This window comes from Pleurodeles waltl, chromosome 1_2, assembly GCF_031143425.1.
Source record: "Pleurodeles waltl isolate 20211129_DDA chromosome 1_2, aPleWal1.hap1.20221129, whole genome shotgun sequence".
NCBI classification, from domain to species: Eukaryota; Metazoa; Chordata; class Amphibia; order Caudata; family Salamandridae; genus Pleurodeles; species Pleurodeles waltl.
The window spans coordinates 491,502,994-491,516,590 of NC_090437.1; the positions used below are offsets into that span (position 1 = coordinate 491,502,994).

Here is a 13,597-nt window from a genome sequence, read left to right on the forward strand (position 1 = left end):
ACCTGAAAAGTGCCCAAGTTTATCTCAATGCCACAGTCAGAAGTGCGCCTCCCAGGATGTTACTAACAAAGCACTGAGCATGGCAACTGCATGTCGGCAATATAGCGTGCTTTGAGTACAAGTTAACAGTTTCTTCTCTGGAAAAAAGGGCATTGGACGCTTTATATGAGAGACATGTGAGTGATGCCTATCTGTCTTCATCCCTTAACAGAGAGGACTGAGTTTCGGGAGTGGTGAAACCAAAAGCTAGTTGTGACAGAGGGATGTTGAGATCTTTACTGGCCTTACTGGCCTTATATTGATGTTCTCTGGTGGATGTCTCTGCACAAGAAAGTATGCTAGTAAAGGTCCTGGCTGCACAACTGGGGCGGATGGTGTAGAAGTTGATTGGGGCAGACAAATTGGACTTTATACCCCATGGGTCCAGGAGACACAACATTAGAAGCTTGTTCAGATGCTTGGCCTGCGAGTACGCGGTGAGAGAACCGTCTGTTAGCGTTTTGTTAGTCGCCAAGAATGTCCTATTTAAAAGCCCTGCTGGAAAAGTTGGGGTTTGGGCTGGAATTTAGGACCTGGATGCTCCTGCTCAACGTCGATGCAGTAGCCAGGATAAGAGTAAATAGCTGAATTTGCTACCCACAGGGTAAAAGACGGCTGTCTGCTGTCGCTGCTGCTGTTCACCCTGGTGGTCGAGCCTCTGGGGTATTGGATATGCAACAGTGCCCTTCTTAGTGGCCTTAAATGGGACTCAAAGTGGGAAGACGCAATCTTCCTGTATGCAGATGATCTTCTGAAATACTTAGCAGACTCAGACCCACGTTTGTTGGGGGTATGGAACACCTTTGGGGAGTCTCCGGGTATCCAGTCAATTGCATACCCGATCAGACTGGCGCCCGAGCAGCTGGGAGATCCCATTACAGTGGTCCCCAGAAGGGTTTAAATACTTGTGGATCCATATTACTTCAAACAAGGTGGACTTTTACCTTCCTAACCTGGAGAGAGTATAAAAATGATTTTGGTCACTGGCGATGCCTCCCCCTTGCCCTACTGGGCAGACCAGCCCTTTATAAAATGACTACATTCCTATAGTTCCTATACCTGCTGCAAAACACACCCTTCAAGGTGCCTGGTAGGGTTTTCCAGGCAGCAGCCGGGGTGTCCTGACAACTGCTATGTGACTGCAGGCCTCTGCGGGTCATGCTTCAGATGCTGACAAGAGGCCTCTATAATGGTGTAATTGCAATCCTAAACTTCCGGTTGTACTATTGGATGACCACACTGATGAGAGCGAATGACTGGGCCTTCAGCTCCCTGCAGGTCTGTCATTTATGGCAAACAGGAAGGCCACAGGAATCTGGGGATACATAGGCGATACATAGAGAAGCTTTATGGGGAGAACAGAGGACACCTACTCCCTGCAGCAATGGCAAAAGTAATTAAGGTGTGGAAGAAGGCCAAGGGGAAGTTGAGCTGGTGTGGCAGGGGTGACAACAGACACTCCACTTTGGGACTCTGAGTTCCTGGCGGATTTGAGGCTCCTTGAAGGGGACGGACAGTGGGACTTGATAGGGATATCCAAACTGGGGGGCATTTCTGAGGAAGGGGCATTGATCCCCCTTGACAAATGACTGAGATTATGATTTGGCAGACAGCCAACAACTCGGAAATTGCAGGTCCACCACACTCTGGCTGAATATCACAAGTGGCTCCAGGAGGTGGCGGAAGCAACCCCGCTGGAGCTGAGGGTATTGATGGCCCTGCTGCACAGGCATGTAGTATCTCAGATCTATAGGACACTGACGGCACACTACCACACCCCAGCGTCCATGCTTAAGTCACAGTGGGAGGAGGACTTGGGGTAATTAGATGAGGCAGATTGAGAGGAGACATGCAGATACCCATGTATAGTAGCCATTAAAGTAGGGTTCAGTCTGCTGCAAATAAGATCTTGAATCAGGCCTACTATGCACAAAACAGGCTTTTTAAGATGGAATAGTAGACCATGACCTATGTGTAAAACGGTGCTGGGGGAAAGAGACACTGCTATATACCCTCTAGGACTGCCCTGTGTTACAGCCCTTCTCGGAAAGGGTGGACGACAGGATGAGGGTGGTCAGGGAAGAGGGCATAGAATTAACCATGGCAGTACCCACTTTTCTGGATGTGGAAGCTCAGACTATACCGAAATACATGGTGCATTCAACACCGGTGACACTCTGAATCAGAGTACAGTGCTCTAAACAGGAGCTGCTCTTCACCTAAATTTGGGAACTACCCAGAGTTCCTTGCTACTTTCTTTACATAATTTATGTGGCACTCTAAGCCTGTAAGGGTATTGTTTTGACTTATACTGGGTGCTTCCGTGTAGCTGGACAAAGCAAAACCTCTCTGAAGAGCTGTAATGACCACATGTCAGGGGCTGCTTTTACTCATCCCAGGTTGGCTTGGATGTATTTTACCAATCCAAAGCTGTATTACTGTGCCTGTAGTGGTAAAAGGCTTTTGTCATTTTTCAGCTCTGCGTGGATGGCACTTGCTAATTCTATGCTTAAAAATTTGCTGTAAAAATTACAAAAGACTTTGTCGCTTTCTAGCTCAGCATGGATTGCACTTCACTAATCCTATGCCTAAAATCTTTGCTAGAAAAACAGACTTTTGAGGTGAGAAGATTCAGAGTGTCACTGATGTTGTAGGGTGCTCTATACAGGAGCTGCTGTCCATTTAAGTATGGGAACTATCCAGTGTTAGTTGCTGCCTTTTTTTGCAAAATATATATATATATATATATATATATATATATATATATATATATGTAACTTTGGTGCTATTTGACGGATCTTCATGAAATTTTGAAAGCTAGTTCACACCTGCGTGGAACTGCTGTGTTGAAAGTTTCCGCTGATTTGTCAAGCGGGTGCCAAGAAAAAGGGGGTGGTCCCAAAATAATTTTCACCATTCAATTTCCTATAGGGATTTTAGACACGACTACAGCCAGAACCGCTGGATGGAATTACACCAAATTTGGCAGAAAGCTAGCTCGAGTTATTAAAGAAAAAATACATTTGTATATCTCTGCCTGGATCCTCCGCGGATCCAACAAATCTGATTGGTTGCCAAACTTCAACCAGGAAGTTTTTGCAGCCTTTTTGGGACTAGGATTCAGTCAATTCCCAAAAAAAGGGAAAATAAAACAAAAGCGGACAGTGTAGGAATACCCTGACCCATAGGTCTGGACCAAAAAACATTTTTTAAACATTTTTGCTGCAAACATTGCGGCAGATCCTGGCAAAAATGTAAAATTTTTTTTTTTTTTCAAGTGCAGTTTCTCCGCACTTGTTTAAACCTCAGCTCCCGAGTGGGCCAGGTCCTGAGGGCAATTTTAAATAATGATGTTGAGGTGCCCGCCTTCGAGACATAGATGTTTGCTTTCGCTTGGAGAAAGCTTTGACAGCTCCTGCCAAGCGAAGGCTTGTAAGTCTGCTCCAATGGGTGGGAGCAGGAAAATTGGATGCATATGGGGGTAGGTCACTGGGCCTGGCTGCAGGCCCTGTGGCAAACCTCTGCCGTGCACAGCTAAAGGCCGTGTGTGGTGCGGAATTAGGGGCCTGCAGGGGGTTGGATTAATGGATCACTGAAAAAACAAAGGTTACAGGGACGTTATAGTTAAGAATGAAAAAAAAAAAAACTTAGGAATTCACTAAAAAAACTAAAGGTTAGAGGGACGTTATAGCTATGTTCAGATTTTACATGCACAAAACCATAGAAATTCAACAGTTCCAGTTATATTTTTACTCAAGACACTATAAATTGTGTGCTGCGGTAATTAAAGCTTGCGCCCTCGCCATACATTGCTACTCATACCAAAAATTACATTAGTAATGACATCTTCCACTACATCATTCATAATATAACTCCAACATCTGCAATAAAATTATTGATGACAAACCTATCTTTGAATGGGGAGCAAGTTATGTCTATAACTGTTGAATTTCCATGGTTTTGTGTGTGTGAATTCTGAACTTAAGTATAACGTTTCTCTAACCTTTGCTTTTTAATGAATTTCTAAGTATTTTTAATTATATTTCCCTACTATAACGTCCCTGTAACCTTTGCTTCTTTCAGTAAAAATATAGATAGACAGACATTCACCCAATATTGCACACAAACAGGTAAAAACATCCTTGAAAGGGCACTTGGACTACTTAAAGGCAGATTCAGATGTCTGCACAAAAGTAGGGGAGGTCTTGAATAAGAACCAGAGGCATGTTGGTAGATAAATGCCACATGTGCAATATTACACAATTTCACAATAAGAGAAAGGGGTACTATGAGAAATAGTCAATGACGAATCTAATTATGAAGACAGTATCTTCTCCCAAACCCCACTGCCAGGACTGGATGCAGCAAGAGCCATGGAAATATATGCATGTCGGACTTATGTGACTCACAATTATTTTTTAATTTACTTTTCAATCGACAGCAAAGTATAAACGAAAAACAATAATATTTATATTGATACAACTATATATGACTTTATCCATAGATCATAATGCAGATTTAGAAGCTGAATAAAAAATATAGCCAAATGGTAGAGATCACTTAAAAACTACTCAGATTATTTGTAATGAAGTACATTTACAAAACAAACATAATTAGGGTTGTAATAATGAAGATTATGTGCATCCTTGTCTGGTGTGAAGTATTCTTTCAGCATGGCCTGGATTCCTCTGATTTGTCCCTCATCACTGTGGCTCCTGTGCCCAGGTGCACTGCAGACATTAGAGGCCTTCTCACTCTCCCCTGATGGAGAGGAAAGTCTACTGGCTCCATTACCTGTCATAATGTAATCAGTGTAGCAGTGATCACCACTGTGCCTCATTAATTCTACCAGCATATTTGCAGTATGCCCGCGTATGTTGTTGCAGATGGTTGCCTTTCTGCAGAGTGACCTTGTGCCTATATACGGTTATCTGTGTGCCTCTGCCTACATTTATGCGCTGCCGAGTCCGCAGCGATGATTTGACAAAGGTCCTTGACTGCATTTGTTACTTCTGACATGCCAGATCTGCTATTTTCATGCCCCTCAGCCCACACTTCCTGTGTTCTTCCACCCTCATGCTGAGCTCATATGGGGTCTTATGTTGCTTCAGCAGCATAGATGTTTCAGTTGAGTAGCACTACATATTCCTAATGGTACATGTTTCTGCAAGTTGCCTGTACGATCCGCCCAGTCTAGCTACTCATGGTTGGCTTGCTATGTCCTTGGTTGGCTGTTCTTGCTTTGGAGTGGCTGTCTGCAGAGTAGTTGTTGTACGCTTTGTGTGCACAATTTCAGGTTTTATCAATGGTTGTGCTGTTAGTTCTGGATTAGCAGTACAATTCTGTCTGATGCTCTTGTCACTGGTGGTGGTATTTTATCTCCCTGGGTGGCTGCCGCTGTCCCATCCGAGTTTTCCAGGGCAGATCATTCTGGATGAGAAGAAAAGATGTTTTTCTTTTCTAATATGTATTTTATATTTAACTTAAGAGTTTAACAATATGTTGTGGCCACATGGAAGTACTGACCGAACAGTTTAGCTGGAGGACGTCCTATCCAATCTGTACTGAATGTCTAAATGGTTGCATTTACACAAACACACTAGAATAATAATGTGTTAGTTCTACGAACAATGCTTTATGGGTACTGTAGTTCGTATTCCCTGTATAGTCATTGCTGTGGGTTGAAAATTCGAGCTGGACTATAATTCGTATTAGGATGTCCAATTCATGGTTGCTGAGTTTTCTTTTTCTTTCTCTGCCCCCTTCTCATGTTGCTCCGGACCTGGCTTGTTATTTATTTTTCTTCTGTCTATACACCATTGTAGATTTGGACCTCTGCTCCTCTCTGCCTCTGCAGCACTGCTCCTGGCCGACTTCTTGTGTCAGTGATATCATTAGGGTCTGCCTGTGCGACTTTCACTATTTGGGGCTATGATTTTCACTTTACTACTTACAAATCGGAAAAACTGAATCGATAATTTGGCGATAGTATCAATAAATTGTGATTCTAAAGAAATTGCAGTTTGATAATAAAGAGGCTTTTGCAATTCATTAATTTTCGCAATTTCCAAATTTCAGATTCATTGGCTTCTCCAGAAGGCCCTAGATTCTTAAGCTCTAGTTCAGGGGTACTTCTTTTTTTTTATGTGTGTGCTTGTTTTGCACCACTATTAGCAGCATTTTGTAGGATTTTCAGATAAACTTCCCAGAGCGCCCTGGCTGCACTTATTTAGGTACATTGGATCTTTCCACTATTTGGCAGTATGTGATGCAAACCAGCGTGGCAGTGCATTCTATCACGGAAAAGTGCCCAAGTCTTGAATGTGGCTCATGGAGCCCCGTTTTTTGAAGTGAGAATTGGAGATGGACAAAGATAGTAGCTGCGATGGAAAATTTCAAATAAGGTCTGACTTTGTTATTGTATAGCATTCAAATTCCAGTGATGCTCTCAGCTGACAGATCTTGGATAAGTAGAGCAAAGGGCTTGGGGGTATCTGGTGGGGTAGGTGGCTGTAGCAAACCACCCAGGGCAGCCTCCTGTACAGCTTTGCTCTTTTAATTGGATGCCTTTGAGATTCTTAACCAGGGACCAATGCAGTGTTGCTATTTGGAGGTGGAAAGCATTTCTTCTTTGCCTGCTCTTGTTGCTCAGCAGTGCTAGCATTGAATTGCATTATGCAGTGGAGTACCAGGCTTTGCCTTGTGGTGCCGCATGTAAACTCTAGCAATGTCCATTTGCGGTAGAAGACGCACACAGGCTTCAAAAGCTGCCAAATATGGTTCGATTAACGTGTTACAGTTTAAGAATGGTCAGGGTATAATCCTGTGTAAGGGGTTAGAATGTTGCTGTGTGATGATAAGTTCATCAGGGTGCCTCAAAGTGTACCCAGCCAAACTCCCTTACTCATGCCTCCTGAGGCACTTGGAGGTCAACACTCGTTACTCGCTGCTTTTCATATCTATAGGAACAAATGGCGGGATTAAATTGCCATGTGGATTTATTTTTCTGTTTAGCATTTCTTCTTGCATTTAGAATAATTAAGAACATTACGTCAGTACTAGTCGATAAATTTGCATTTGCATGTTTTATTATTGACCTCTCTGATTAGGTGCTTATATCTTTATTTCTTTGCAGAAAGTAGTGATGGAAAATATATTTCACCATTTCATGACATCCCTCTTTGTGCCGAAACGAATGAGGTATGTATTGTCTCATTTGGTATACTAAGTGGCTGACCAAAGGGTTGGTTTAAACACTGGGAGGCCATACATTACAGGTGCCTGTATTTGTTTAACCCGTTAAATGCGGGCGTCGGCCACTGGCCGACGCCCACACACCCTCCCTGGTGCGGGTCACGACCAGTGGCCGACACCAGGAAGGGCATTAATAAATCCTCGGGTGCGTCGCACCCGAGGATTTATTTTTTATTTTTTTCCCCCCCCGGGAGACACGGAAGCTACCGTGTCTCCCCCCGCCCCCCACCCGCCCCTTTGTGACGTCAGCGCGCCGCGAGGCGCGCTGACGTTGCAAAGGTGTTTTCCCCATGAAAGCAGGAAGCAGCCTTGCGGCCGCTTCCTGCTTTCATGGGGAAAACGGCCTTTTTCACGTTCGGGAAGGCCTCGTAAGAAAGGGGAGACACTCCCCTTTCTTACGAGGCCTTCCTGAAAGTGTTTCCTGGCCCCCGGTCGCAGCTGTGCTGCGATCGGGGGCCAGGAAACACTTTCAGGTTTCCTGGCTCCCCCGATCGCAGCACAGCTGCGATCGGGGGGGTCAGGAAACATTTTGAAAAGTCCTCGTAAGAAAGGGGAGAGTCTCCCCTTTCTTATGAGGCCTTCTGAAATGGTTTCCTGGCCCCCGATCGCAGCACAGCTGCGATCGGGGGCCAGGAAACCCCACTAGACACCAGGGATTTCACTTTTGGGGGGCAGCCCCCCCCCGGAAAACGGGCCGCCCCCCCCCCCCGGATAATTTTCCTAAAAAAATAAAAAGGTAGGTGCCCCCTGGGGAGGGGGGGGGGGCGCGATCGCGCCCCCCCCCCCCCCCCAGGTGATTTAAAAAAAAAATAAATAAATAAAAAAAAAAAAAAAAATGAAATGACAGGGGGTCGCCCGTGGGCAGGGTGACCCCCTGTGGGGGCAATTTTTTTTTTAGATGTTGTAGGGTTTCCCTGGGGGCCATTTTGGCCCCCAAGGAAACCATACAACAACTAAAAAAAAATATATGTATATATCTATATATATATATCTATGTAGATAGATATGTCTAGGTACATGGATATATCTATAGATATATCTATGTAGATATATATTTATATATATATATATAGGTAGATCTGTATCAAAGAGATTTATAAAGCGCGCTACTCACCTGTGAGGGTCTCAAGGCGCTGGGGGGGGGACGGGGGGGAGGGAAAGGGGCTAGGAGGTTCACTGTTCAAAAAGCCAGGTTTTGAGGCCCTTCCTGAAAAGAAGTAGGTTTTGGGTCTTGCGAATGTGGGTTGTGAGTGCGTTCCATGTTTTGGGTGCAATGTAGGAGAAGGATCTGCCCCCGGTGGTGGTGTGTTTGATGCGGGGGTCAGAGGCGAGAGAGAGGTCAGCTGAACGGACGTTTCGTGTGGGGGTGTGGAAGGTGACTCTCGTTGAGGTAGGCAGGGCCTGTGTTGTGGAGTGATTTGTGTGTGAGGATGAGGATCTTGAAGGTGATCCTTTTGTCAATGGGGAGCCAGTGGAGGGATTTGAGGTGTGGAGAGATGTGTTCGTGTCGGTGGAGGTCGAGGATGAGTCGTGCTGCTGAGTTCTGCGTGTAGTTTGCACTTGAGTTTTAGAGTGGTGCCGGCGTAGAGGGCGTTTCTGTAATCAAGTCTGCTGCTGATGAGTGCGTGAGTGACAGTTTTTCTGGTCTCTGTGGGGATCCATTTTAATGTTTTTCAGTATACGGAGTTTGTTGAAGCATGAGGAGGTAAGAGCGTTGATTTGTTGGGTCATAGAGAGGGAGGAGTCTAGGATGATGCTGAGGTTGCGTGCGTAGTTGGCGGGGGTGGGTGCAGGGCCTAGCGTGGTGGGCCACCATGGGGGGTCCCAGTTTTTTTTGGTGAGGGCCAAAGAGGATTATTTCGGTTTTGCTTGAGTTGAGTTTCAGGTGGTTGGCTGTCATATATACATCACTTTTGTCAATATGTGTGTGGTTTCCCTGGGGGGAAAAGGGTCCGACTTGTCTAGTGGCAGTTTTAGTGCCATAAAGAAGCGCAGAAGGTTTATATGCCTACTGCAAAGAGCACATCTGTATTTTATGTAAATAGCTGAGTACATTAGTAAAGTCTATGGAGAAATGAAGGGCACTTTTGCTGGGTGGTAATGAGGGAATCCGAGGAGGAGGGAGTGGGAGCACCAATAATGATTGTTGGACTGGGCGCAGGAGGTGCTAAAGACTGTGACGAATGGTATGTGACAAGGTGTTTTTTGAGTGTCTTGAAAGTACGTGCTGATTGAGGGAAGAAGCGCAGGTAAGGTGGCCTCTACTGTTGCACGTATCTCACACACACCATCGATTTTGTGACTGTCTACGTAGGCTAGTGTTTTAGAGCAACAGTTTAGCCAATAGCAGAGATGGCATCTTGATGGATGACTGCTGCCTGCACTCGGGTTATAGAGGACCGCTCTGACATAGGATCAGAGACTGAGACATCAGATACTGAGACAGCATCTGAGGGATAGGACAATGGCGCAGACTCTGGGAGTGATTTTTCAGTCAGAGGAGTCCCATTCGAAAACTCCTCTTCCAGTACATTATGAGGGAGGTGATGAGGACAGTCCTGCTGTCCCTTCGCAAGCTGTTCGTGCAATTGGGTAATAGTGGGTTAGGCCAACCCAGAGAGCAGGTGAATGCGGTGGCAAGCAGAGAGAGAGTGCTCTCTTGGGAGCTCACCAATTTAGTTCAGCCCCAAATTCCACCACCCAAATCATATTGTGGAGACATCAAAATTGTCTATGGCAAAACAAACTGGTTTTGTAAGGCAGGCACCTGTGTTTTTGGTCCTGGATTCGGCGGCCATATAGAGAAACACACTAAACCCAAACATTTCTGGAAACTAGACATTCGGGGGAGTCCACAGAGGTGTGACTTGTGTGGATTCCCCAAAGTTTTCTTACCCAGAATACCCTGCAAAGCTGAAATGTTGAGAAAAAACTCTATTTTTCTCGCATTTCTGTCACACAAACTACAGGAATATGCTGGGATCCACAACATTCCTACCACCCAGTGACTCCTCACCTGTCCTGATAAAAACACTACCCCACTTGAGTGCCTACACCTAGTGCCTGTGTCAGGAATGGATCACCCCAGGGTCAACAGCTGCCTCACGTAAGGACCAACATTGACCGTTGTGTGATCTATTCCTGTCGCAGGCACCAGGCCTAACCACACAAGTGAGGTATCATATTTATCGGGAGACTTGGGGGAACGCTGGGTGGAAGGAAATTTGTGGCTCCCCTCAGATTCCAGAACTTTCTGTCACCGAAATGTGTGGAAAACGTGGTATTTTAGCCACATTTTGAGGTTTGCAAAGGATTCTGGGTAACAGAACCTGGTCCGAGCCCCACAAGTCACCTCATCTTGGATTCCCCTGGGTTTCTAGTTTACAAAAATGTGCTGGTTTGCTAGGTTTCCCCAGGTGCCGGCTGAGCTAGAGGCCAAAATCCACAGGTAGGCACTGTTTTCTATGAAAAAATGTGATGTGTCCACGTTCTGTTTTGGGGCATTTCCTGTCGCGGGCGCTAGGCCTACCCACACAAGTGAGGTATCATTTTTATCGGGAGACTTAGGGGAACGCCGGGTGGAAGGAAATTTGTGGCTCCTCTCAGATTCCAGAACTTTCTGTCACCGAAATGTGAGGAAAACTTGTTTTTTTGGCCACTTTTTGAGGTTTGCAAAGGATTCTGGGTAACAGAACCTGGTCCGAGCCCCGCAAGTTACCCCTCCTTGGATTCCCCTAGGTCTCTAGTTTTCAGAAATGCACAGGTTTGGTAGGTTTCCCTATGTGCCGGCTGAGCTAGAGGCCAAAATCTACAGGTAGCCACTTCTCAAAAAACACCTCTGTTTTCTTCCCAAAATTTTGATGTGTCCACGTTGCGCTTTGGGGCGTTTCCTGTCGCGGGCGCTAGGCCTACCCACACAAGTGAGGTATCATTTTTATCGGGAGACTTGGGGGAACGCCGGGTGGAAGGAAATTTGTGGCTCCTCTCAGATTCCAGAACTTTCTGTCACCGAAATCTGAGGAAAACTTGTTTTTTTAGCCACTTTTTGAGGTTTGCAAAGGATTCTGGGTAACAGAACCTGGTCCGAGCCCCGCAAGTCACCCCTCCTTGGATTCCCCTAGGTCTCTAGTTTTCAGAAATGCACAGGTTTGGTAGGTTTCCCTATGTGCCGGCTGAGCTAGAGGCCAAAATCTACAGGTAGGCACTTCTCAAAAAACACCTCTGTTTTCTTCCAAAAATTTGGATGTGTCCACGTTGCGCTTTGGGGCGTTTCCTGTCGCGGGCGCTAGGCCTACCCACACAAGTGAGGTATCATTTTTATCGGGAGACTTGGGGGAACGCCGGGTGGAAGGAAATTTGTGGCTCCTCTCAGATTCCAGAACTTTCTGTCACCGAAATCTGAGGAAAACTTGTTTTTTTAGCCACTTTTTGAGGTTTGCAAAGGATTCTGGGTAACAGAACCTGGTCCGAGCCCCGCGAGTCACCCCTCCTTGTATTGCCCTAGGTCTCTAGTTTTCAGAAATGCACAGGTTTGGTAGGTTTCCCTAGGTGCCGGCTGAGCTAGAGGCCAAAATCTACAGGTAGGCACTTCTTAAAAAACACCTGTTTTCTTCCAAAAATTTTGATGTGTCCACGTTGCGCTTTGGGGCGTTTCCTGTCGCGGGCGCTAGGCCTACCCACACAAGTGAGGTATCATTTTTATCGGGAGACTTGGGGGAACGCCGGGTGGAAGGAAATTTGTGGCTCCTCTCAGATTCCAGAACTTTCTGTCACCGAAATGTGAGGAAAACTTGTTTTTTTAGCCACTTTTTGAGGTTTGCAAAGGATTCTGGGTAACAGAACCTGGTCCGAGCCCCGCAAGTCACCCCTCCTTGGATTCCCCTAGGTCTCTAGTTTTCAGAAATGCACAGGTTTGGTAGGTTTCCCTATGTGCCGGCTGAGCTAGAGGCCAAAATCTACAGGTAGGCACTTCTCAAAAAACACCTCTGTTTTCTTCCAAAAATTTGGATGTGTCCACGTTGCGCTTTGGGGCGTTTCCTGTCGCGGGCGCTAGGCCTACCCACACAAGTGAGGTATCATTTTTATCGGGAGACTTGGGGGAACGCCGGGTGGAAGGAAATTTGTGGCTCCTCTCAGATTCCAGAACTTTCTGTCACCGAAATGTGAGGAAAACTTGTTTTTTTAGCCACTTTTTGAGGTTTGCAAAGGATTCTGGGTAACAGAACCTGGTCCGAGCCCCGCAAGTCACCCCTCCTTGGATTCCCCTAGGTCTCTAGTTTTCAGAAATGCACAGGTTTGGTAGGTTTCCCTATGTGCCGGCTGAGCTAGAGGCCAAAATCTACAGGTAGGCACTTTGGAAAAAACAGCTGTGTTTTCTATAAAAAAAATAGGATGTGTCCATGTTGTGTTTTGGGGCATTTCCTGTCGCGGGCACTAGGCCTACCCACACAAGTGAGGTATCATTTTTATCGGGAGACTTGGGGGAACACAGAATAGCAAAACAAGTGTTATTGCCCCTTATCTTTCTCTACATTTTTTCCTTCCAAATATAAGAGAGTGTGTAAAAAAGACGTCTGTAAAGAAATGGCTCCCTGTTGCAGTTACCCCCCACTTTTTGCCTGATACTGATGCTGACTTGACTGAGAAGTGTGCTGGGACCCTGCTAACCAGGCCCCAGCACCAGTGTTCCTTCACCTAAAATGTACCATTGTGTCCACAATTGGCACACCCTGGCATTCAGATAAGTCCCTTGTAACTGGTACTTCTAGTACCAAGGGCCCTGATGCCAAGAAAGGTCTCTAAGGGCTGCAGCATGTCTTATGCCACCCTAGAGACCCCTCACTCAGCACAGACACACTGCTTACAAGCCTGTGTGTGCTAGTGAGAACAAAATGAGTAAGTCGACATGGCACTCCCCTCAGGGTGCCATGCCAGCCTCTCACTGCCTATGCAGTGTAGGTAAGACACCCCTCTAGCAGGCCTTACAGCCCTAAGGCAGGGTGCACTATACCATAGGTGAGGGTACCAGTGCATGAGCACTGTGCCCCTACAGTGTCTAAACAAAACCTTAGACATTGTAAGTGCAGGGTAGCCATAAGAGTATATGGTCTGGGAGTCTGTTTTACACGAACTCCACAGCACCATAATGGCTACACTGAAAACTGGGAAGTTTGGTATCAAACTTCTCAGCACAATAAATGCACACTGATGCCAGTGTACATTTTATTGTAAAATACACCACAGAGGGCACCTTAGAGGTGCCCCCTGAAACTTAACCAACTAGCTGTGTAGGCTTACTGGTTCC

At 46.0% G+C, this 13,597-nt stretch overlaps 1 protein-coding gene across 2 annotated transcripts in view; it reads left to right on the forward strand.

Moving 5' to 3' along the window:
- PPA2 (inorganic pyrophosphatase 2) overlaps nt 1–13,597 on the forward strand; it is a 344,063-nt gene that overhangs the window by 49,843 nt on the left and 280,623 nt on the right. For both annotated transcript variants that reach the window (XM_069241383.1, XM_069241374.1), the window contains exon 2: nt 7,175–7,239. In XM_069241383.1, coding sequence (XP_069097484.1) covers nt 7,175–7,239 — 65 coding nt within the window. The remainder of the gene's footprint in view (nt 1–7,174; nt 7,240–13,597) is intronic.